Genomic DNA, 26,419 nt, shown 5'->3' with positions numbered 1-26,419 from the left:
CAGACCAGAGACCAAAGTTCTAGAAAGCGGGCGTTTTTCAAGATGTGTCCAATATCTTTTGTGAAAAACAGGGCTGAAAACCACACAGAGAAAGCACATTATCAAGAGCTTGATTACACAGCAAAGCACACGATAAATGACACTGACCTCTGCTGCTGCAGCCTGGGATTAAAAAGCCTGTTGCAAGGTGAATGTGAGTTAGCAATACGCAGTGAAAAAGGAATAAAATTAGAAGAAAAAAAAAGAATGTGACAGATAAAGATTCTTCTGCATAGGACTTTTAAACACGTAAGAGGCCACACGTCTGCCTCCAGAAGAAAGGATCTAAGGGTGATGAAAATTCTTCAATAATCATTTAAAAAAAACTTGAAAGACTGATTTATTGAACAAAAAACCAGCTGACTAAAGGTGTTCCTACTCTGCCATGCTGTTGAGCAAGCAGTCCCACAGCAGATCATGGTTCATGGTCACATCGAACAGCACACACGCAGCCAAACTTGCTCATTACTCACTCTAGAGGCAAAAAGGAAACATCCCAGGCCTGGTCTCACCAAAAAACACAACGCAAAACTTCTCCGAGGATGATGAACATTTTGCTCTGCTGCGCCACGAGGTACAGCAGCAAGCAAAGCTGCCTTCATGCTCAAATCTCTCCTACACAGAGCACAAGAGCCTAAAACCTTGAGGATCTCCAGTGCAAAGTAACACCGACCTCTCAGTTTGGATCCTTTTGCTGGCTTCAACCTGAGTTTCAACAGAGGGAAGTGTCCCTTTGATGCTCAGACAGGGTTGCCAAAAACGCTCAAATAGCTCTTCAACCACTGGAGCTACTACAATTGTGATAAAAGTTCCTTGAATGTTTTCTTTTTTTTCCCGAAAAGTAGAACTAAACATTTCTCATTATCCATCAACAGCATTGTTTGGACCCAGTGATCATTCCATGGAGCTTTATAATCAGCCATCGCTCCGTTTTTCTTGTTAAATTTGACTTTTAAGCTGCCAGGAAGCGTGGGGAGCACCCTTAAACGAGTCAAACACGGTTAACATTTAAACGTGGAAGTCACTAAGATCGCAGCCTAAAACAATTTTAGCTATAAAAAAAAAAAATAATGGAATGCAATAGAAACATCAACTCACTTCTCCTGGCACTACAGGGTGCTACATAACGGTGATGTAACCAGATCACAGCATTTCATTTTTCCTCCACATGCATTTGCAGTTTTTAATGAAGTGAAAATGTACTGATAACAACCAGATGTGCAGTCATGTAGAGCAGCCCTTAACAAGCTGCTGAAAGAAACCTTCCTAATTTCAAGCCCTGGGAGCTCCGTTGTGCAACAAAACACGATGGTTTCTACGTAAAACTCATACAATTAAACGCTCGAGTCGTATCTTTTTGCTGACTGTGCAGTTTGGGTCATTAATGTAGACTCCTGGGTGTTAACAAGACCAAAGAAGCAGCAGAGTATCCATAACGGACCCAAGGGAGCCATAAATCAAACATCAACGTGCTGGAACGCGAGCGTTATAGTGGACTGCACAAGTCTGATTCCTGAAACGCAATAACGCTGCAGCTCCTATAAAACTTCTCAAAATTAAACGTTAATATGTGAAACCTCTCCCCACTGACATTTTGTACAACGCAGCGGAGCCTGCTTCTCAAAAGGGTTATTCCGGATCCTTTTAGTGACTCTCAGATATCAGACCACAATGCTGCAGAGTCCAAAAGCAAAGCTAGCAGGGCTGTTACGCAGCTACCTCTGCCCTTCCATTTTGGATATGGGGATGGTCTTCCATGCCTGAAAAATAATCTCAGCATTTAAGTGAAGGAAAGGAAAAAACAACAAAAAAACAAACTTTCAACCTGGATTTACCTAGACAGCTGCTGCCAGCTGTACTCCTTCCTGAAACTGCATCTATAGAACCCGAGGGACACACTAATGGTGACAATCCTCTGTTAAGACTATCGAATGCTCCGAACAAAAACTTTCCTGTTCTGAATTCAGTTTGAAAGATAGGCTCAGCGTGGAGATTTGAATGATCTGTCACAACAAAGTCATCTTTAATAGCAGCTTTACAGGCACACGCTCTGTTAGGAGCATCGCTGTAAGCCGCCGAAGCTGCCTATCCTCCAGCAAGTGGCCCTAAATACCTATGGAAATCATTACAAATCAGAATATTTCATGGAGGCCACCCAGACAATCTATTCTTTCCCAAAATTCACAGGCTTGGTTTAAAATTTGCTTGATTTATTCCGGCTAGGCAGGAAAGGAACTACCCCTCTGATAAAAAGCGGGGACGTAATTTACAGAGTAAACATGATCTAAGAGAAAAGAAAGTAAAAAGTAATCTCTAATCTTTTCCTGTATCTACTTTTCCTTACTTCCCCTTCCATGATGCAGACAAAAGGTGTTAATTAAGGCATTACAACATGGTAAATATTTTATGCTGGTGAACAAGACCATAATATGCATTTTCCTAAGTTTTATTGTCCCACTTATTGCTGTTCAACCTACGGCTCACATTGCAATGAGATGTGGAATCAACACACCTCAGATAAAGCAGATGCATCGGAAAAGCAGTGTCAACAGATCAACTTTGCTCTGGAGATCCGAAACTCTTGAGTTTTATGTTCTCTCAAATGCTCCGTTTAATAAACGGAGAGGGTTTTCTGTTTTAATAAACAGAAAGGGGCTGGAAAAATAAAAAAAAACAACAAAGAAAGGCAACTTACAAGAGGGGAATTTCAACAATGAGCTGGATGAGGCAACACAGCAATTCTTCTATGAGGTCTTCACACTCTGTTCCTGAAAAAGAAGCATACCAAAGGTTTCCTGGATTTTCAAACACCAAAAGAAGGCATAGATTTAAGCACAGATCCAGATGATCAACGTTTTAATTTAGGGACAAACACCAGAAGGGGAATTCTATTTAAGACGACAGCATTTTTACTTGAAATGGAACACGCTTAGGATTGTCACCAGAGAGTACAGCGATGCTAGGGGGGCTTTTATATATAAAACAACAAACTATTAACATTTGGATACGTTAAATTAGATACTGGTATCATCGGATGTGTGCTAATATCAAACACATCAAGTTTTACTTCACTACTTACCTAAGCTCTTATTAAATGGTGTTTTAATTAACAGTTTGACAGATTGATCACTAGGGACTTTAACCAGCCCACAGTCCAGGTCTCCTCTCAAAATTCCCTGCACTCCTCCTATTTCCCCACCATTTTTTTCCCCCAAGTGAAGAATAAACAGAGACAGATTAAAAAAATAGCTTCATTCATCTAAAACATCCTGAACAATATTCTAAACAGTGGACTTTCAAATGAATCCAGCCTATAGCACCCATTATTGCTACTCTTAAACAATTAAGTCCACAAAATATTTTGCAACAACACAGGTTTGCTTCTGGAAGAGAGATTTTTTTAAACACATTTCAACGACAAGTAAAGATTCTTGAATTTTAAAAGCGCAACATTATTCTCAGCCGATTTACAATGCAACTAAAAATTCATGGGATGATCAAAAATTATTTGAAAGCTACAGCTATCGGAAGCAACGAAACCGGCAGTGTTTTAAATCAGCCCTGCAGTTTTTCAATGCAAGTGGAACAAAAGAGTTCCTCGCCAGAGGAAAAAAGTTCATTAAGCCATTTGACGATGGCATATAATAAGAAGTAAGAGAAGATGCATCCCTTGGCTCAGAAGGAGTTTTTTAATGCTCTCAGAATAAAATAAGACGACACACATGACACGAAAGTGCAGGGTTTTATGGTGCTGAATGCCTGAGAGCAGAGTTTTTCCTTCTGCGCTGCCAAAGTGGCATTACAGCACAACGATCACACAAGTGCTTGTTGATATTGTATTTTCAGATCAACGGGTCGTGCAATAAACACAGCACTATAGCCGGGTTATGGCAGTGTCACTCCGTTTAACCCAGGTTGTTCTCAATTCCAAACACTTAATTTTAAGAAGCACGCCGGGGGGAATATCCATGATAAAGCACAAATTATTTCTTTCCACGATCGGTTTATTAAGATCGCATTAAAAAATCGTCACCTAGTGAACTGCACATTCTAAAGGAAATCAGTTTATTTTTTTATCATGGAAACATGGTTTCCTTTATATAGGATCCCCCATGAGTAATAACAATGCAGCTCCTGTTAGGAAAAAGAAAGCAAAATTTAAAAAAAATGAGCATCTAAAAAAAAAATGCTTACAGAACAAGTTCTGAAAAGTTAGCTAGCTAAGTATTCGAGGGCTTTCCCCCACGCTTGATATTCAGCTCCAATAATTAATGTATCCTTTCCGCCCATCGGGGCGCAGGCGTTCTCGTTGAATTCTCGTCTTTCCGAGACAATGACCCGGAGGCGTGCCAAATCTATAACGTGAGAGAGGGCTATAAACACAGAACACAGCGTTTTCAGAAACAGCGGCCTTCAATAGCAGGATAAAGACAACACACACAATGCTCCTTCGCGTTAATAGATCACATACTTGGATCAAAAGACCCATGTAAAGCCTCGGGGGGGAGGGGGGGAAAAGAAGCAAAGGGTGAAGGTGTCCGGACAAGATTAGAGCACGCTTGCACAGAGCAACAACAAGCACATCTTCTAAATTATCGTGGTGAAGAAGCAACTGCAAAGAGACACGGTTTTAAAAAAGGCCATTTATGCATTTTTCACCAGCCGTATTTAAGTCCCGAAACAGCAAAAGATGAATGGTCTACGCTAGTTTAACTTACTCCAGTCCAATTTAGCCCGGCCCAATTTAGGATTTATTAATATCAAGAAGTTTTAGCTGAAATTAAGATGTGATTTAAGTCTGTAAGCACTTTCCTACAGCCAAAAGTTGCGCAATACCTTCCGAAGTTATACGCAAATTCCCAGTTACGGATGAAGGGGTAAAGGCTGTAAATTCCCGGCCTAAGGAACCAACTGAAAACTGCCAAAAGGAGCAAATTTCTATTAATGATCTATTATTCTGGAAGGGGATCAAGACATTCAGAAAGAGTGAAAGCAATGAACTGCAAAGTCTGGGAGGCGATTATCTCTCAGATAAGGCAGTTATAAAACGCTACCTAAATAGTGGATGTGTCATACATGACAAAACATTTCTCAGTAGCCAGTGACAAGGCTGTTTTCCATAGATCATTTCTGTCATTTACATTTCTGCCTGAAATACCAAACATTACACAGCAGGGACTGACACTGTGACTGCAGAGCGAGCAGATCAACGTGCTGACGCTGCAGTTAGGCTCTCTGAGCTAACAGGTGCTGTATTGACACTCAAAGAATGCTACTAGGATGTCATTTAAAAAATTAAAAAAAAAAATCAATGGTACTACAATTCCCAGGCTAAAAGGAAAATAAAATGATGCTAATAGTTTGAATAGAAAACAAAAAAAAGACCACCATGCGGTTTTATGATGAAATTTACCTTTCTCAGAAGGCCGAGACTGAAGAGTGCACCCTAAGTATTAATAAATCTGTATAAACTTCAGAACAAATTCGGTTTTTCTTGTTTTTAAAGGACACTCTATAGAATGTAAAGAATACTCTAGAAAGCTACACTTAATTACGAAAATAAAAACAAAAATCATTTTATTCCGCTTAATCTAATAAGCCCTAACACAAGAACATTTCATTACACTCTGCAAATGATATTTTTCATATAGTGAATTCATACATTATATATTCATATATTATTCAATAATATATGAATATACAATTAATATATGAATATATAATTATTATAGATAATTATATAATATTATAATTCATATAGTGTATATTCATACATTTCATATAGTGAAGGTATTGATATATACACCCCATATATTTTTAAAAGGATTTCTTTATACATGAAGGATTTATTCACAACAAAAACGGATGGCTACATAAGCATAACATGCTCTGAACCTCAATACCTCAAAAAAAGTCCCCAAAACGGTCCCCAAGTGGAAACCCAAGGCACAAGAAGCTGGCCTCTGCCCATAGTTGAGCGGGGAAAGCTGATGAGGAACTCATTTCCTGCCTTCAGTCCCCTGCTCTAACAGCAGACCACACACAATTACCTTCCTAATCAGGAACATCCAGCTCCCATTCAGCTCAAAGATAATTGCCAAGTACGCCTGCCATCAATATGCACGAAATTATCACTAATAAATGTCACAGAGAATTACAGTCAAGTGCTAACAAAGATCCTATAAACACGGAGCTACCCCAGTGGTAACAGCCACTTGTCATCCTATGCTCTTAGGAACTCCCAGAGCAAAGAATAAAGATTGCTGAGGTTCGAGCTAACGAAACATCGCAGCTTTTGCAGCTCTTTTACCGTCCTACACCACACCACTAAAGCAAGAAGTGAGCTTTTTTTTTTTATTTAATTTCTTTTGTTTGTTTAACCAGCTGGTAGCAGGGAAATTGTTCAAATAATACAGCCGTTCCCCCCATCCATCTCCTTGTTTCATGCAGCACATTTTTTTCCTAGAGAAGCACTTTTTCTTTTTAATCATTCTGCTTAAATTCACTTTCCCTGTACTTTTGGAAGAACTATTGCCCATCAGCCACATTTTAGCTTTTGCCTTCGCAAAGGATCACTTCCAATCAAAGAGCTGTTACAAACCCAATCACTACTGCTTATAAATAGTATGACCAATAATAAGTCTACAATTCTAAATCTACAATGCCTGTTTTGAATAACTATTTAAAAAAAAAGCCAAATGATGCCTGGGAATATTTCTGTTAAACACCTAATTACTTCAGACTCCAAAGAAAGAAGCCAGTTTTAACACTGTCTATATACTTTCAATCTCGCAGGTTGTCCTGAGTAGTGAAAGGTGGTGTACGATGTAGCAATATTATTACTTCTGGTTTTCAAACAAAGTTTTGGATTCTTACTACAACATCAGAACTCATTACTTTCTTGTGGAATATTTGTTTTATTCGCAATGCCATAGACATACCGTATGAGCCCGGTGTTTTGTCCTCGTAAGTAAAATGAAGTTGCAGCTCCTCTTCTGACATTCTACTGATGAACACTTTCAGCAAGCAGCAGATGATAAATAAGGCATTGTGAGCCTGCCAGATGAAGAGGTGACTAGAAAGGAAGCAGAAACAAATGGGAATCAGTAACATGTGAAGTGCCAGCATGCATCAAAACTCACACGATACATGACAGAGTAACAAAGGGGATTCCTAGAGCAGAAGACAATAAAAAGAACATTTTTGAAATGTGTCTTTATACAAAAGTGGTTTTTTTTGTGTGTGTGTGTGTGTTTTTGTTTGTTTTGTTTTGTTTTTTAATGCTCAAACCCAATCCAATTGGAAAGTATTCCCGAGAAACTTGATTAATCAAGATCTAGGTAGACAGTCAGGTGATTTTTAAATCTTTCTAAATCAAGCACTTCAGAATTATATTGACATTTGCTTTGAATAATATACACTCTTAACCCTTACACCTATCATATAGGAAGGAAATCTCATTCATCACAGGCTATTCAGTTCTCCTCTGAAATTTGATTTGTGTTCCAAGGGGTTGGAGTTCTGGTAACAGAGAATGTGTGCTGCATGTTTACTACTCTGGGGTCCACCCAGAGAAAATTACGACAAAAACCCCTCAGGACTTCACAATAGGGAAGGCAGAAGTTAGCCTAAAGTCACATCTCTTCTGTACACAATTATGGCTATGCATCACACGGAACACAAACATCTATTTTTTCCCCCAACAATCTATTATACTTCACGATCTATCCTTGATAAAGTATGAAACGCTTTTAATTATTTCAAACAATGTCTTAACTTTCAGTCTGTAAATATGTTAACTAGCTAGAGCAAAGCAGCTAGCAAAAAAAAAAAAAAAGGAAGGTAAACAACGTGAAATGGCACACAGCTTTTTTTCTGGGTACTTACTTCTGACATTCTGCCGATATTTTTAATTCTTTGGTTCTAGAAAGAAAGACTTTTATCAATGACCCGAGGTTTCCTGTTCGAGGATTCTTCTCAACTAGATAAGGAATTGAATAGACATGATAATTAGGTAGCATTAGTAAGTTGAGACATTTTAGTTCAGAGTGAAAACAAATTTTAATGCCTTAAATATTTCCACATCAAATGCAGCACGTTTTCCCATGCAGCTGTTATTTTACTTTTAAGATTCCCCAGTATATGCCTTACTACTCCAAGATCGTTCTTTTTGCACTTTTCAGCCTCAATTCAAAATATTCCAGATGTGAAGCCCCATACCACTTCCTTACCAAGGCTTGCATACAGCACAGCAGTTTCCTATCGGGGAAACTGTGCAGGTTTTTCACAACTAGCTTTTACTTTCTTTTAACATCATTACTTTCTTTTAACATCGTTGATGTTATTTGTATTATCCATTCCCTTTCATCCCCTGATTAGCTCGGAGGACAGAGGGAAAGAGAGAGAGAGTAGGGGTGGAGTTATTTCATCGTTTTAGTCATTTTAAGTTCTAGAAAAAATAGTTAACAGACTAAGTTTCTAAAAATTTGGGATATATAAAAAAAGATATGGATATACGCATCGTGTTTCTTAAATTTACTGACCAACCACGTGGCAAAAAGATAAGATATCACAATTTCTCACCTAAAGACTTGCAGATCGAGATAGTGGCTTCTTCCAAGAGCTTTAATTCCGCACTAAGGGGAAAAAAAAAAGGGTTATATTAATAATTAGATTTCCCACACTTAAACTGCAAGTTCTTTGCAAAATAATTACGCATTGCTATGGAGCACTTCGTTTTAGCCATCCTTTAGCTGATTTACACAGGTATCAAGCAGTACAATGTGAAGCACATCTTGCAGCTGCAGAAGCAGAGAAGCTATTAAAAGAGGAAATTAATATTTGCAAGTGAATTGTCCATCAGTGAGATGATGTCACTCCATTGCTTGTTTCTATTCCCACCTTTCTGGCTTTGATGTTGCCACGCTTGGTTTGATGCTACTGAAAACGGGCAGAGAACTGCAGCCTGCAGAAGAAACTGCTTTGTTTTTAAAACAAAAGTTAGCTTGTGAAGTAACATTTTATTAAAAAGCATAAATTCAGAATCCTCACCCTGACATTCAACCTCATGCCAAGAACCCCTCTCTGTCAGCCAATGTTATTACTTTACTGCAAGAATCACGTCGGATATACCAAATTTTTCATAAATTCACTAAATTGCCTGCTGGTACGCCTCAATGGAAAAACATCAGCTTAAAAGAACAATAAAACACCAACACAGAACCTGCCAACAGCCACTGAAACTGAACACCAGCTGTGTCAAACACGTAGAAATATTTATATACTTCTATCTTTACAAACCTACCAGTATGAAGTAATCAATCCTCAAAGATGAAACACTTCCCTGGATCTCCTATGCCACTTCGCTTGAGAAATTAACTCGGTTTCCAAACTCACATTTCAAAACAGCTGAGAAGATGAAACACGCGTGCAATGATGGATTTCATCAGAAAATTATTACACGAGGCTCGGTAGATGAATAAACTTTGGATGTTCAACCAATGCCTCGAGAAAAGCAGCTACCAGAGAGGTAAAACTGAATCTGGTAGGTAAACAGTGAAATGTCAGAATGAAATCATCTTTCAGGGGGAAAAAATTCTTGTGCACTTTGAAGTGTATCTTACCTACACCTGTTACAAACTGTTCTTCTTCATTCTGCACACTACTTCCAGGCCTCCAACAGAATATTTCACTTTTTCCAGTAAAAGAAGGTGTTAAAAAGAATAAATCCCTAAAAAAAATAGTCAGGGGAAGACGCTTGTTCTCTAGTTCTTGGGCTGACTCTCCTCTCCCACTCACCCTCAATTCAAAGAGGCCATGATAAAATTTAGGGGGTTTAATTCAACTCAACATTGTGGCCTCCACACAAGCATTTTTCTCATATAAAAACATCGCAAAAAAATTAATATTGCCATTATCAGATTGCCAAAGTTGCTGTTGCTTCCTAAGCATCAATTTCATTTCTGATGAGTAACCTGTGCCCAGAATCAAGGACTAGAAGAGGTAAAGACATGGGTAGGAACAGGAACTGAAAGAAGTATTTCTAAGCTTTTCAATAGGAAATACTTCAAGAAAGAAACAAATTCATTTTTTAAAAGTTTAAGATTTCTCACAGTGCTGTTTGCTAGGTCTGGATGAAAAGGATTTTTCTGTTTTGACTTCTACTTTGTCCAGCTGGCCACTTGTCATCAGGACGTATTCCCTCCCTAGTGCTGAAAAGCCAAATGAGCATTATATTGGACACCAACCTGCTACAGGCTTCTTAGGTCCTGAATAATGTTAATCCAACAAAAAACGATCCAACTCCTATTATCCAGAGATGCTGGGGACTTCTGGAATACAGCCTGAGTGATTATTGTAATTGCTTTTTTGATTTAAGCTGTAGACGTAGGCCCTAATCTTTTAATTACATTTCATTTTCCCCTAATTTCTAAGCATTTAGGTTTTAAAAGAAAGCATTCTTCCAAGCGTTGCTTTTTCCCCCCCCATCCAAGTTATTCAAAAACACACAACCCTGGAACAAATCGCACAGCTGCCAGGATCAAGAACGGGGGCAAACCAAGCGAGAAATTCAGAACTTCAGAAGTCAAACAACGGAGCGATTCTTTCTCCTAACAACACCAAAATGAAGTTTAATGCTTATAAACCACCCCTCTCTCTCCCCTTGTTCACAGAACAAGAGTACAGGCCTGAATCCTGCCATCCTGAACACCAGGCAACATCTGCAAAGCTTCAGTTGGAGCATTAAAGACACCTAGGGAGAGGCAACTACTATGCACACAACATAATGTCCTTACACCCAACAGAATTAAAACTATTGCTATTTGTTCAGCCTGCAAGGATAAATTCATGAAGAGAGCATATAGGCTGTGGGAAGGGCACAAAAAAACCATACAAGCCCGTTTCCAGGTACCTGGGGCAAAGCTTAGCACTAGCTTAGAAGCAGTTTTCGTCAACTCCGGCAGGAAAGAGAAGTGAGAGGCCTGGAAAAAGCTGTCTGCGTGGTTTTTTGTGTGCTGTGAACACAGAAGATAACGTTATATTAACAATTCGGTGGAAAATGCCAGAGCCTAGATTCCTAAGATGGCACCAAAGAAATGCTTCAGAAATTAAGCTTCTGAGGCACGGTATTCTCTAGGACACAATTATAGAGGAGACTGATTTGGGCTGGAAGAGTAGAACATCGCCTGGTCTATGAGAACAATTAGCACACGCCCAACGAACTTCTGTTAAGAAAACTTTCTAGCAATAAACGAGCAAGCTAAGTGAACTCTTGCTCTGCTTCATGTTACCTCTGAGGATTACTGTGCAGGCACCCCACCTGCAGCCCCTCAGGGAGGCTGGTTTAGTGATGGGACCCAGCAGGTCAGGTTGATGGCTGAATTTAAAGATCTTGAAGGTTTTTTGCAACCTAAATGATTCATATAAATGCCATCTGGGGATTGGATGCACTTACCCTTGGACAAAGGGGAAGAGAAACAAGCACAAAAATTGCCCTTTTGTATTTCAGAAGAGTGTATTGAAAATATGAAACAAAAATTATGAGTTACCATTATGTTTAGGTAGCAATTATGGACCAAGTAAAACAATATTGAAAGGGTATTTAAACAGCATGTGTTCTCCTCTGTCCTGCTAAAATCACTCTTCTTTTGTTTAATCACCAATCTCACGTCAAGTTTTCTATTTTGTTGGTACTTCTGCTTACTTAGAAAACAAGAAGTTCATCAGCAGGTTGTTGTTTTTGTAAAGGTGGGGAAGAAAGGTAAATTAGGCAGCCTACTGCTCAAAAAAAAAGAAAAATCAGTTTTTATTGACAACGTATTTATATTTCTGGCTCCATCCTACCAGAAAGTCAGATTCTGTGACAGCTGTTCTGGCATATATTGTAAAAAACACTTAAACTCCAAAAGAGAAGGAGAAAAAAAAAAAGAAATAATTAGTGGAGTTAATTTAGAGTGCTTGAATTTGTTTCAGTTGCCTGACTTGATATTTACCAACACTCAGTCCCCACAAACTTGAGCAAAACTGCAACTAATAAAAGAGAGTGAAAGTTACTTCCCAGCACTTATCTTTGAAGAATATGTTTTTTTCTGCTTTCATTTTAAAAGCATCACGATGCAAGAGGCTTTTAAGCAGCAGAGGCTACTGTTTTAGAACATCTCAGCTTTGCCAGTCGAAGTGCTCTGCGCACAAACTGTAATTATAAACACACCTAGACAGACAGTGACACCTACCAGATCCAAATTGGAGCTGTCAGCCAACCCCTCTGAAAAAGGAGGAAAAAAAAAAAGCAGGGGGCAGATTTCCTGACAGTTTTCTCTTTGCCATTGAATGCAAAAAAAAAAAAACAAACAGAAAAATCAGCCCATTCAGTAAATTCATACTGTGGGAATGCTGACTTTAATGGAGTATTCAGAGGAAAGACGTCAAAGAATAAAAAGCTGCACATAATTGATGGCACCGATTTCAAAACATGCCATATTAAGGCAACATAAAAAGTCGCTCGTTTTTATGTCTTTCCATTAAAGGCTCATGCACACTATTCTTTAAGCAGCCACTCATTAAAAACTCCAGGGAAGGAACAAAGCGGGACAGTAAATATTAAGCACATGATTTTCAGCAAGCTCTGCCTTAGTTCACTCCGTTTTAAGTTTTCCATCATAAAAGTGTTGTAACTCACAACACCGCTAAGGAGGAGGTTGAATTTTACAGAATTACAGGATTTTTTGCAGCAGGTATTTTACCTGCTCAGTAATCGTGACAAATTCCTGATTCAACTCACAGAAAATCCTTCTAAATACTGGAAGGGGCAGTGCAGGGGCAGGACCCACATAAATGCTGAAGGGCTACTGCGTGGGTAAGAGTTATCTTGCATCAGGATTGCCAACACAGCAACTTTGGAGTCACCAGCACCAGTATTTGGCAAACTGCACCTGCAAACCACCTTGTGTTCATCAGAAAAACAGATCCAGAAGTTAACTGAGCCAAAAAAATAAACCCAGTGAAGACATTGTGTGTGTAAACCTCTTTTGTTATGTGTTTTTCTCAAGCACACTCATTTACTAAGCCATCAGGTAGGGATGGGGAGAGAAAGCAAAAGAAAGAAGCAGGAAAATGAAAAAAAAAATGGATGCATGGAGTAAGAAATCAACTAAACTGAAAAGGAAAAAAGGCAAAATCATCAACTGTAGATCAACTCTCAAGCCCAGGTCTTGAGCTTTTGAGTCTGGGGATTAAACAAATAACGAAGATCCAACTGAGGATGTCAGCCCAGAAGATTTTCCTTTAGCAGCTGTAATCAGCAGGTACTCGGACTCATTTAGAACAGAGAGGAAGGAAAAATGCCTAAGAGATTCCAGACATTGTCCTTCAAGTGTTGGTAGATTGGTGGCTAAGGCATTGTGTCACCTACTATAAACACACTAATTTTGCTACAGACTAATGGGAAAATAGAATGGGAAGAGCAGAAAACTTTAAATTCTGTCTTGACAGGTGAAAATTGGCTCCTCTCCCCCACAGTCCAAAACTAGCACCTTGCTCCTGTCAAGAGTATGACCTACACTCCATCCTCATTAAAACAAAACAGGGTTCACTTGATCTTCCACAAGCTTTCAATCTCTAAAATGAACACTGACCTCTATCGTTCTGTCCCTGCAGGCAAGGTTATCCGATTTAGACAACGGTTGAGGGTGCTGTGCAGCCAACGTTGTCTGACATCATTTGTCAAACGGTTCTCGCAGGTAGGTGCAACTTCATGGGAAATTTCAGCTTCCTTCCAATTAAGCTGGACAAAAGATGTCTCTAAAAATACATCTCTTCCAGCTGCCAGGCAAGAGCACCATCTGGTGTTCAGCTAATTAAACTTTCAACCTGCTTTTGGATCAAGTTTGTGTGTTTTTGTTTTTGTTTTTTTAATATTTTTTCTTTCTTTTTTAAACACACTCATCTTGCACCAGATCCGACACCACGAAATAGGCACAAAAAAAAATTATAAATCAAGCTACGAAAGACTTTTTTTTTTTACCTCGGTAGGAAGTTCTTTACATCTTTACTTCCCCCTAAAAGCCCCAATGCAGCAATACATGACCTCTTAGAATACTGCCCAGCTTGTCACAGGTGGGCTCTAAACAATTCTTGTTTCCTCAGAGAAGAGACAGCAATGTTCCCTCACCCACTGCCAAATACGTACTGTCCTTTACAAGCTTTACAACACTTTGAGGTTTTCTTGCTAACTTCTGGCTATTCCCATGATGCAGAAGCCAAAATCCTTCCCTCTCCGCTATCATTACAAAAATAGAGGTTAGTAAATGCCACTCGGTTGCTTACCTTGACCATTTTCCCTGAAGTCATAAAACACGTGAACTACCTCACTAGAAATTTTATTTCATCCTTTATTCAATCACTCATTTATACGAAATACTCAAGAGCTCAGCGTAGTCAAATTCTGCACCAGTTTTACCCCCTTCTTTAAAAAAAATCTTTGATTTTCATTCACTTTGACAGGGATTCTGCTTTAAGAAATAATTGAAAGATGTGAATAACATTGGCCAGAACAGTTCTCAAATATATTTTCAATTGATTAAAGATAACTGGTCCATAGTTCAGCAGTAACACATACTGGTCTATTTACACCTGTTTTAAGTGTGTTTAGACATTTAAGAACCTTTATTCAAAAGCTAAGCACTTCACAAGGGAATACTGCTAATAATAAAGGGTTTAAGTAAGACATTTACCTGACAGAGAAGTATCAGGTCACTCTGTAAATTGTAAAAAGAGGTTAAGAATTCCAGATTGTTCTTGTAAAACTGATAATCCTTATGCAGGGCAATGGACTTGGGTTAAAATGAGTCTGAACACACGTATTTCTGGACATGTGCTACGGAGAGCACGTTCCGTTTATCGCCACATCATTTGCTAGAGTGGTAAGATGTACAAAACTGCCAAACTTCCTTTAAATTGTAAAAGAGGAGGAAAAAAAAAAGACAGGGACTAAGGAACTCAACAGCTAACCTACAATTAAGCCACAGGGGATGTACAATTCACTGTAAGTTCAGAGGAAATATTCTTCTGGCACTGCAGAAACACCAGAGGTTTGCTCAGAAAAAGCCACCCCAACACAAACAAAAAATCCTCCCTAACACTACAGAGTGCACTTTTGATTTATTTATTTTTCTGTCTATCAGGGGGAATAAATAGCAAATATAGCTATGAGGACAAAAGGAACTCACAAAAACAAAACAAAACAAAAAAGTATTTTATACAGACATTTATTCCCTTGCTACCTAAAATAGGAATATATATAAAAAATACTCATTTGTTTTCAGACTTCTCACTTTTATAAATATATTACAAGGTTTAGTTCTTCCACAAGCACCGTCTTACCTGTTTGTTGGAGTGGTAAAGCTAAAAGACAGCAGCTGATTCCAGAAGGGGTCATTCTCGGAGATGGGCTCTGCTCCTGACAACTTCTTCAGGTATTCGTTTTCTGGAAGCTCGCTGATGCTGCTGCTATTTGCTCCCATCTTCTTTATTTGGCAGATCACCTTCTAAATCTTCATTTCTTAAAAAAGAAAAGAAATATTTGCAACTTTTGGTACAAATAAGAAATATCCAGATCTTAAACCAGCAATCCGTAAGGCTTTGGTTCACTGCCTTAAAGAGTTACTGCAAAGTAGAAAACAGAGGCACGTAGGAAGGCATTAAAAGTATTTTCTTTCACCAAACTTAGATCTACATCATCTTCATCTAAAAAAATAAAGTTAGCACCTTGAAGATCCCTACCTCCTCCACACTAAGCACAAACGTTATCACTACTGCACAGATATCCCAAAGCAACCGAGGAAAGGCGCTACCAACCGCATGGGAACCTCCTGAACTTTGTGAAATAATGTAGTAGGTTGCAGTCAAGGAGAAAAAAAAGCTGGAAAGTAACTCAGAAACACAACTGTTTGTTAGATGGTATGCTGCAAAGTTGACAGAGAGGCACTCCAAATGTCCTTTTCGTTATTAGCTGTGTTCTACTTGTTCTGGGTGAAGAACAAGACTTCGAAAGAGACTTTGAGACCAAGACGTGGTGGTCACTGTTCAACATACGACAGGGTAACCTAAATTCCCATGCTGAACTTGCACAAGGAGTAAGGACAGGAACAGGTAAGGTAGAAGATGCTTCCCAGAAGCAACTCTTGGTCTCAATGAAGACGCAGGATCAATTATCACTCTAGTAGTGATCTGCTGAGACTCATCATCTGCGCAGAAGCAGCTAATTCCAGACAAGACAACTCTCACAGCAGTTAGTTTAATAAACAGTAAAAACAAAATAAGGAAAACTGAAAAGAAATGAACAGATGCAACCAAAATCTGCAATGTTTGCAGCCATCGTGGAGGCTACTTGAAGAACTTGTATTAGAGATGTAGCGTGAGCACACAGTACCCAAATATTTCAGGAGCAGGATGCCAGTATAGTCAGGATGGAATAAGGGAGACTATTAAGAAATAAAGAGGTCTCCTTTAAAAGGCTCCCTTTAAGCCTGACCAAAAGGAAGAGAGGTACAATAACCTCATTACCTGACAGAGGTCGCATTTTGCAAAAAAAAGTTCTCAAGACACTACCTGGAGCACCTGCAGAAGCCCTTTGGTCATGGGGATCACCTGCAGGAAGAAAAATTTAAGTGGTCTAGCGTAAGATCCTGCCAGGGAATTCTGCAGAGAAGCACTGGGGGATTCTAAGATGGCACGAGCTTAAAAAGATTTCCAAAACTCTGGTTTAATGTTTACTCCTAGAACAGAACAAACGCATCTTACCTGAAAACAAATGTTGCCACTTCAAGGAAAAAAAAAAACAAAAACAAAAACACAAGACTCAGTGTGTACTGCCTTTGAAATAAAGCCAATAAAAACCTAGAGAATAAAGCAGAAGAGAGACAAAATTGCATAATAAGAGGATACTGGATCATCATTTAAAGGTAGAAGAACTGAGGTTCAGGTGGCAACGAGTTCTAAACTAGTTCTTGTTAAAAAAAAAAAAAAAAAAAAAGTTGGCACATTTTCCAGATTTTCTGCAGAGTCCCAAGTGATTAAATTCTGCTAACATAAATCCCCCCAAACAATCAGTCCTTACAAAGCAAGTTTTAACAAAATATTTATTGTCCGTTTGTAGATTCAGATTCCTATTCCCCAGCTACCGTGAGCAAAGCCATAGCTCTTCAAGTAAGGCAGCGAGCTGCTGGCTAGAGTGCCTTGGGGACTCCCCTGGGGCCCTATATCCTGGCTTCCTTCTCCAAACAGAACGATGGTTGGTCAGTAACTGGAGCACGAATTACCACAGTCGTTTGAAAATTTCCCTAATCCTCACTTACCCGTGACTTTCCCCACGCCTGACTTTCGTAACAGCCCTCACTGGCTTTAAGATCCGACCCAAATACACTAAATAAATGATGGTTCTTTGAGGAAAAAAAAAAAAGTGATATTTCTCTTGAAAAGTGATTCATCTGCTCGCTCAAAAAATATAGAAACAATTTATTAGCAAGTCATTTAGCTCAATATGGCATTGTTACCACTACCAGTAACACCTTTTGTTCCTAAACAAGCTGGGAACACCCCCAAAGGATCATAACCTGGTCTGTGTCATGCTGTAGTACATCCAACATCTGTTCAGTGGCGGAACTCGGCTCCACCACGAGAAGCAGATGCTTCAGACCGAATGCAAGAGGTGGCTTTGCGCATCGGGACCCACCCCAATCCCAAACAGATCGGGGTACTCATAAATCTTATGCCTACTGACCTTATACAGGACCTGAATGTTAATTATTAACAGTGGTTACAGGAATATCATTTTCCTTTTTAAGTTAAAAGCAGTTGGGCAAGACACACGACGTCTCTTCACAGCTTGGCGCGTGCCAAATCTTCCTTTGTCCTTCAGCATGCACAAAAATTTGAGCTTCGACACAGCAGCAGCTTCCAAGAACAAATGGAGGAGCAGTACGTGCACTGTTGGGCTTGGAGAAAAGCTTTTCACACCCTCTCCACCTTCTGTTTGAACAGTTTTAATACTGGACCTATAATTCCTATACTAAGTCCCCAACTGGTCGCACAACTTTGACATTTTACTAATCCAGCCCGTAAAGCTGGCTTAGAGCAAAGCAGTTCCCCCTTCCCACGCTGCCCTTGAATCTGCAGACAGCCTGAAAAACACTCTGCGTGCACAGATAAAGATACAGCTATCAATATATCTCTATATGGCAAAATATAAACAAATATATATACATTATGAAGTGCTCATTTTAAAATATAAGAATAAGAAACGGTTGTACAGACGACTTTGGGGCAATCTAGCCTCTTGGCTGCGTCTTGAATACAACCTCAGGAAAATAAATGAAGAACTGATACTTTCATGTCTGAAAAACTAAAAAAAAAGTCAATTCTATATAATAAACACTTGGCTTACCTTTACCATTTGCTGCTTTCTCAACTAATCCAAATGGACATCGTTTTCCTTTCAGCCAAAGTAGCCAGAATCACTGAAAAGACAAGAACACGAGATGTCACACGGCATATTCGAGTACCAAGGAAGCTGACACAACATCTAATTCCTGTTTGCATCCATGAACCCAGCATTTCAAACCCCATTTCACCTGTGAAATGTTAAAACGTCCCACAAAATCCTAAGACAGAGCTTCACAGAAGACTTAGGAACAGTAGGCATTATTTAGCTGCAATATTTGAATTCTACTACCCACACGTCTTCGGATTTTCTCTGGTCCCTCATGTTAGAGGAATATTTATACCTATAGTCAAATCTTTGTGGATTAAACATCACATGCAACGTTTATCTACAAAACACATGAGCAGAGATTGCCCCCATGGATAATAAACAGTCTAAGCCTTGTTTATTCCTCACAGTTGAATATTCACATGCAGGATCTGAGCCTAACGTTTCCAGATGTCCTCCGAAAGCATCAAGGTTAACCTCCAAAATCTGCCAATTCACCCTTCCTGGTTATTTTTTTTTCCATCTTCAGGGCAACCTCGTTTCTCAGCGAACAGCCTGAAAGTTGATCAGTTGAAATATTGTATTGAAATATTTCACTGATGCCATTCGCAGATTGCAATCGACCCATTTACCATGATTTCACCTTCCCTCATCTACCAGGCGCTTACAACCAATGGCGGGGAGATTTTAGGATCTAAACTAGATTTTAGGATTTATACCTGTCCCAGCACCTCGGGACAGGTACATTTTTGGACACCACCGTTATGAAGTGGAATGCTCAGCTGCAAGAAAAGAAAACCACATCTTAAAGTCTTTACGAGCAATTTATCAGAGTTGTCCACTGCTTGCTTTGCTGGAAAAGCAACCAGCAACTTTTCTGTTTCTCCTACATAATTCCAGCTGTAACTTTTTATTAAATAATTACTTCATCACGCCTACAAATCCAAGGGTAGAACGACAGCGTCAGGTTTTGTAGCACATCCCTCCACAGAGGGAAGGCACGAGGGCAGTAAGAGATGTTACCTCTGTGAGAAAGCTTCAAGGAGCAACAACTCAAACACTAATCCTGCTCTTCACCTTGGACAGGTATTTCTTTTTGTTTGCCCTCACCAGTGAGACTCCTGCTGCTTGTGCTAGAGGCATTAGGAGAAAAAAATATAGCTTTCAGCAAGACTATCGTGGAAGACAGAGCTTAAAAAAACAAAAAATATAAAGAATAAAGCACAGCCTATCCTGCAGGGCTGCTCTCCAGCCCCTTGTCCCCCAGTCTGCATGCACGGGCCCAGCTGCAGAACCCAGGAGTTGCTCTCCAATTTCTTCCAGTCGCCCAGTGCTTTAATCAATCAAGATGATCTATTATTGCTTTACGAAAAGGACACAAGGATTGCAGTTGCACACATTTAACACGTTCTCCTTGTTTCCCACCAACACAACTAGAACTTGTCCATCAACCACGGCAGCGTTTCAGAAATAAAAATTCAGCTACCTTTTAAGCCTCAGAAAGAGGCTTAGACACCATTAAAAAGGGCTGCAATTTTTTAATCCTGATCTATCTCACAGGCTACACAATTATTTTGGCATCTGGGCTCTCCTGTAATTGGGCATTACGTGCATTTTTACAACAGCTATCTGCTTGAAATGTTTCCCACAACCAGAAATCTACCTCCAGCACAAAAGGCAGACGTAGTACAGAGAGCCAAATCTGTTTTGCACGCATATGTTATTTTATACTGCCTTACACATCATGATTTATATCCCCTCTTCAGGATCTACTGCAAACGAAGCTGTATAATTACTAGCAGGTTCAATAGGCTTTCCACCCTGGAGAGCCCACGTTGAGGAAATGTCATCACCACCTTTATCCACCCTCTCTGACAGCAGCTCATCAGCCACCGAGCAGGATCTCTGACTCTTGTTACCTTCCTCACACAAAAGGAGGAGGATTCTTACATTCACAAGGCTTAACAAACCTGTGAGCCCAACTGTCAGCCATCGGCGCATTAAAACCACCCTGGGATCTTCCTGGCCATCTGATAAAATCACCAAGCCACCTAAGTTCAGCGTTTATTTGCTGTATCTCTATTTTTTTTTTCCTGCTGAACTGATCCCACGAGGTGCTGTGGTGTTAAAACCCCAGAGCAGGACCCGGCCAGGGGCTTCCCCTGAGGCAGTAGCAGGGGTGGAAAAGGGAACAGGGCCTTCCTCAGCACCCTGCGACCCGAGCAGCGACACCACTCACCCCACCTGGAGCAACCTGGCCGCTTTTTTGCTTGAAAAAGGGGTAAAATCGGGGGTTACATAACACGGTGCCCTACAGTCAGGCGACGAGCCCAATAAGCAGGGGTTTCTCCGCTCCCCTGCCTTCAAGAAGCGTCGGCTGGAGGAAATAACAGCGCTGTACCCACACAGCCAGCTCGGACCGCCACCAGGGGAACCCAGCACCTTACCCTCAGCGCCGGCGACGGCAGGAGGCGGATTTGGGTGCCCGGCAGCCCGCTCCGCCCCGCACTCAACACACCTGGGGAGACTCGGGGCTCAGGAAGCCAGCACAGAACGCACCCGGAGACAAAAAAGCAGCAAAAAACAGCGGCGCCGGGGGGCGAAACCGAGCACACGAAGGGAACGAGCGCGGCCCCCGCCGCCCCCTCAGGGTCCCCTCAGGGTCCCCTCACGGCCCCTAACGGTCGCGCCCCCCCCCCCCCGCGCATGCGCGCACCCACCGCCGCCGCTCCCGGCCTTCCACGTCGCCACCGCCTCCCCAGCGCGCATGCGCGCGGGCCGCCGGTGGGAGGGGGGGAGAGGGGCGCGGCGCGGGGCGCGCTGGGAAATGTAGTTTTCGGCAGGGAGCTGTGGCGGCGGGGCCTGTGGGGTTTTTATACACAATAAAATATAAAGTGGTGCAAAAGCGCTGCCCGCCAATGATTTTTGCTGCCCCCAGTAATTCCTGCTGCTCCTTGGGTGGAGTTCACCTGGCCGATAAACACACCCAAATAAAAATCCCTCTGCACCACATCCATGGCAGCCTTTGGAGGCTGCTTGCGCCCCGTTTTACCTCACAGAACCTCCTACAAATGTACGTTCAGGCCCTTAGGACGCTGAATAATTAGCAAAATAAAGCTTTTCCAACTTTAGTTTACGTTTTTCAAACATATTTGGAATATAGAGGTGCGCTTCACTGAATGGCGGAGTTTGGGAGGGAGCTCTGCGTTCATCCAGTCCAGCCCCCAAATTAATTTTATTTAAGTCCTCAGCATCCAGGTTCCTCCAAGAACCACACGGAAAGCACCACGTCACACCCAGACCTGCCCATAGAGGAAAAAAAAATTAATGGCTGATTTGAATTTATCATTTTCTTCAGGTATTTTCAAGCAAGTGGATTTCCTGATCCATCCCCAACAGGATTTGAATCCACCCAGACAGCTTTAGCACTGGAGATCTTAGAGCGAGATCTGCACAAGTGGTTTGGTGCCTAAAGATGCCTAGTCTGCTATTTTCTAAACGTCTTCAGTGGAAATGAAGCTGTTACCTTGCTTTACTAAATTCTGGTAGCCATCTACCTGCTGCCATAAGGAGCCTGAATCCATCAGTAAATCCTGCTTCTACTGAGTAACACAAAGAACTTCTCTCAGTTATTTTTTCTTGGTATTTGTATTCTCACTTCAGAACTTCCTTCTTTTTTCTCTGCTTGCTTTTCTTAAACATAACTTTGTGCAGTACTTTGCAGATGACCTCCTGCACCCTTTCCCACCTTCGGGATGTAAAAGCAGGCAGTTTGTTTCTTTCACCTGTTTTTCACATTATTTTTGTGCTAAACTATTTACACTCTGATAAGATTATTGACCTATTCCTGGAAGAGAAAAAAAACAGATTTGCAACACAGATTTCCTGTCCAGACTTCTAGTGAATACCACATTCAGGCAAATTTTATACTGTGTATTCCTGTGTTTAACTGCAGCTATTGGATGTACTAAAACATGCCAGAAAGCACAAGCGGTGTGATTCTAACAAACAAGACGTATTTGCATTATCTGCCCGCTTTGCTTTTTGACAGGCCTTTTTGTACGTGTTTAAATAGTGCTAAGCACACAACTAGAAGCCTAGTTTTCACTGCAGTCTGATTTACTGTGTACTAACACAGTACTAATACTTTCTTTTTTTGCCCCAAGCATGGAGTAAGCTTCTGGTGTCTTCAAATGAGATGTTTTGCCTCAAATTATTTCAGCAGGAAAAAAGACACGAGCATGAGGGAGCAAGATGGAGCTCCTTAGTGCAAAACGTGCAGTTAGTATGGTCTTTTATTGCATGAGTTATACCACATGCGCATGCTCAGAATAACAAAACCAGCTTTTAATATCACAAAGGGATACCAGTCTAGGAGAAAGCTCTGTCTGTGAAACACCGATCAGATGGAGGCTTATGTTGAAAGGGTGTTGTGAAAGCTGATTTCACAGTAATACAAACTTCACTTCCTTATAGGCTGGTTTATTAAGGGAGAGAAAGCAGCATCAGGTGACATGGGACAAGGAATTTTCTCTGATTCAACTCATTACAATGGTCCGATACCCGGCTGTGAATACTGCAGACTGATCCCCACGATTTCACAAAAAAACAGGCAGTGGTAAGAAGCAACATTCCTCACCAGAGGCATCTGACAGCCCTATCAGGCAAATAAGTCTTCGGTAGAAGAAAACACGGTTCAAGAACGAACCCAGACCCCGGTGTCAGTTCAAGGGCAGCGAGTTGCCTCTTACCACTTCGATGCACAGCCCTTTAATGTGTAATAGGATTGAATGAGTCCCAAAATATTTTCCAGCTCTTCTTGCTATCACTATACCCTCTAGATACCACCCTCTACGTATTATCCAGGAAACATTTATATGTATTAAAAAAAAAGGTATGCCCATAGGACTTCTGGGAAAGCGATAAATCCTAAACAGCAACCCCAAATTGCTGAAATATTTTTTTTTTGTTGGTTTAATTATCAGTTTGGAATCATTTAGAGAGTCCTCTGGTTTGGCAGAGAAGGACAAAGCAGGAATTATTAGTTGTGCTCCTACAAAGCACAGAGGCATCATTTTGGGATGCAATTCAGCACCGGAACACATCTTCCCAGGAGGAGGCATAGGATTTGCTCAGTTCGCTTTGTTTATCGTGAAGCGCGTAGTTTTATGAACTCCTTCAGGCTGGGGACTGTCTACCGCTTTTCCTAAGAACAACTGTATGAAGCAGCTAAATTTTAAATAAAGTCCTGCTTTATTATCATTCAAATTACACAAGCACTGTAAAAGATTTTAGTCCCTTTTTTTTTTTTTTTTCTAAACACAGACCTGCATCGTTTGAAACCACTGCAACAGAATATAACGCAACAACTCTCTTGCATCATGCACCTGCTGATCCTTTTCAGGAAAGAAAGGCACAACGTTTAAAGGAAAAAAAAAAAGACTGAAAGTATCGAATCAAGACTTTTTGCTACGGAAATTTTGCATATAGCATAACTCCTTTAGCTCATCTGCAAATTTCACACAGCAGTCTGTATTCCTCAGAAGTTGACCGTAATGTTTATGCTGCCACAATGCAATTGATAGTTCTCTAGCGAGGTCAAGAACAGCTTAGTTTCGAAGTGGAAGAATGAAGTATTGCACTCGCAGTCAGTGAAACTAAGAAGCAACACGTTTATCTTCCAAAGCTAGCTTAATCCATAAACTATTTAACCTAAATCTCTAGTCATGCCCGATAGGTTATAGATGCAAAGTGGTTCCAAGGGAGGGAAATGAAGAATAATTTAACACGGTTTTCAAACGTTTTAAATAAGAAATCTGCTAGCTGCCATTTTTAGTGGCAAAAGAGACCTTCTGCTGTACGTGATAAGGGGTTTTATTCAGCTGAAATGTGCAAAGAAGTGCCTCCAAGTGAGAGAAACATCAATCACCAGTTCATATTGGATACCAGGGAATGAAATCTTTCTGAATGAATTCCTTTAATCTGTTTTCTTGTCAGGAAGTTCTGTGGCTCTCTTTGCAGCGATTCCATTCGCAACCCCGTTGCTTTCAAACTGGAAATAAAAGAGAGCACCGTTAAAAGGAGACGTCAAAAGAGACCAGAACAGTGACATTTGGGGATTAAAATGATTTTCAGAAGCAAGGCCAGTGAAAACCTATAAAGAAATCTGCCCCCAGATTTACATCTGCTGATTTTACATGTGATGATTTGGGGCTTAAACGCATTAATCTTACTCGGTGAACTCCAGACTCATCCTCCTTATCCCTTTCGCTGGCTGAAGGTGCCCGGGAGTTTCCAGCACTGCCTCCTTGCCCTCGTTTTGTGGCTGTCGTTTCCTGCACGGCTTTCTTGGGCCACACGCGCTTAATGAAAGGTGCGATGACAGGGTAGATGTACGGCTCCAGGAACTTCTTGTAGACCCAGAGAAGAACGGGAATGACGATACAGGGAATGCACACCATGGTTTCCTCTTGTTCTGGGACAAAGCTGCTAGGAAAAACCGCCTCAGATTTAGAAAAACAACCTCAGATTACACTTTCTGCATGCAATGAGGTAAGAAAACAAAGTCTCAAGAAAGGAATTTAGTTAATGTTTAAACAGAAAAGGTTCTTTAACAATAGATCTCTAAAGTTTCAAAAACACTGCCGTTATTCCTGGAGAACAGCTGTACGTTCCCATGTTATAAAGTCCTCGGGAACAATAAAGCTGAGATTCCTGGCATCTTAACAAAAAAAATGAACAGAGTTCGCTATTAATTCATCACCCCTCCAGCTGCAAGTTTGAAAGACATAGCCAAAAAGGTTTTGCTTAAACCAAACTAAAAAAACATAAGCAGTGATCCGAAGGGCCAATCCTCGTTTGGGATCCTTGCTTTGCTCTCCCAAACTGCCCTAGAGAAGTGTAGCCCCACTCCCTGGTAACGTCAATTCCAGGCAACTGCTTCCAAGTGTAATTTTTGCCACTTCAAAGGCAGTTTTACAGGAGCTGAGTCTCTAAAGGCAGAAATAAAAACATAATAGGAACGAGGTAATCTATTAAAACCCTTCGAAAAGGTTTATGCTCCCTCTTCTAGAACTTCCTAGATATTAAATCCTCTGTGTGATGCTGAGGACTCAGCCCCTAGCTAAAGAATATACGTGGGGGAATCAACAGAGACTGCCTCTCCGAGAATAGACAGAGTCTGTGCAGTTACTGGGTATCAAAGAGTCCAGGCTGAAAAATAAGTTCAACTTCTGCCAGCTACAGAACCAAGGTCGGTTGTTTTAGTTCCAGTGGCTAACGTATTGAAACGTTTTTTCCCCCCAACCTTCCCTGTGATTCCGTGATGCTGTTTTGTGGTTGGCAGGGTTTATTTTTAGGAAAAACAAACAGGGCGACAGCAAATGGTGAAACGTTAATTTCTTTAGGCTTTGCTCCTTCGTGCTAAAGGCTTTTGTTTCTCCCTAAAGCAGCGCAGAGGGCAAGCGTGACACTGCAAATACAAGCACATTCACTCTTTTTGTTCCCCGCGCTTAATTTGGCCGGCAGTCGCTCATTCTTACGTAAACACAGACGAGGCCGGGCACACAAACGGCTTTGCTCAGCCCCTTAAGGCCGAGCCGGCCTAGCCCGGCCACCTCACGCAGCCCATCCCCGCGGCGTCCCCCACCCGCCGTTACACGGCCGAGCCCCGTCTCCCGGTGCCGTTTGCCTCCCTCCCCTCTCCCCAAACCCTGGAGACGAACGGCGGCGCGGTGGCTCCCCAAATATACCCCCCCTCCCCCCCTCACCTGAGACCGCAGCTTCCCCCCGTCCTCACCGCGCCGCGCCTCCCTCCCGACTGCCGCCGCACCGGAAGCAACCCCCGCACTTCCGGCGGGCGCGCCCCGCCCACCCCGACCAATAGGAAGCGGC

The 26,419-nt window shown here is 41.1% G+C and overlaps 2 protein-coding genes across 6 annotated transcripts in view; both read right to left on the bottom strand.

The window, feature by feature from the left end:
* DYM (dymeclin) overlaps nucleotides 1–21,189 on the bottom strand; it is an 86,318-nt gene extending 65,129 nt beyond the window's left edge. For all 5 annotated transcript variants that reach the window (XR_014619277.1, XR_014619278.1, XM_084304538.1 and 2 more), the window contains exons 1-7: nucleotides 20,974–21,189; nucleotides 18,482–18,554; nucleotides 15,421–15,598; nucleotides 8,623–8,675; nucleotides 7,927–8,020; nucleotides 6,981–7,114; nucleotides 2,735–2,807 (exon numbers count right to left, since the gene is read on the bottom strand). Coding sequence is in view for 3 of the 5 variants with exons in the window: in XM_084304538.1 (XP_084160664.1) it covers nucleotides 2,735–2,807; nucleotides 6,981–7,114; nucleotides 7,927–8,020; nucleotides 8,623–8,675; nucleotides 15,421–15,560 (494 nt within the window). In the remaining 2 variants the exon portion in view is untranslated. The remainder of the gene's footprint in view (nucleotides 1–2,734; nucleotides 2,808–6,980; nucleotides 7,115–7,926; nucleotides 8,021–8,622; nucleotides 8,676–15,420; nucleotides 15,599–18,481; nucleotides 18,555–20,973) is intronic.
* A 1,687-nt stretch (nucleotides 21,190–22,876) lies between these two features.
* LOC311220752 (UPF0729 protein C18orf32 homolog) lies at nucleotides 22,877–26,356 on the bottom strand. Its single transcript, XM_084304306.1, has 3 exons — nucleotides 26,296–26,356; nucleotides 24,760–25,012; nucleotides 22,877–24,578 (listed from the first exon to the last, which is right to left on the bottom strand). Exons 2-3 carry the CDS (start codon nucleotides 24,985–24,987, stop codon nucleotides 24,504–24,506), a joined length of 303 nt encoding a protein of 100 aa, XP_084160432.1. The 5' UTR covers nucleotides 24,988–25,012; nucleotides 26,296–26,356; the 3' UTR covers nucleotides 22,877–24,503.
* Nucleotides 26,357–26,419: the final 63 nt, after the last annotated feature.

The sequence above is a fragment of the Netta rufina genome (assembly GCF_964035555.1).
Source record: "Netta rufina genome assembly, chromosome: W".
Taxonomy (NCBI): Eukaryota; Metazoa; Chordata; class Aves; order Anseriformes; family Anatidae; genus Netta; species Netta rufina.
Note: the sequence above shows the minus strand (reverse complement) of the source record. Positions and strands in the feature narration are given on the sequence as shown.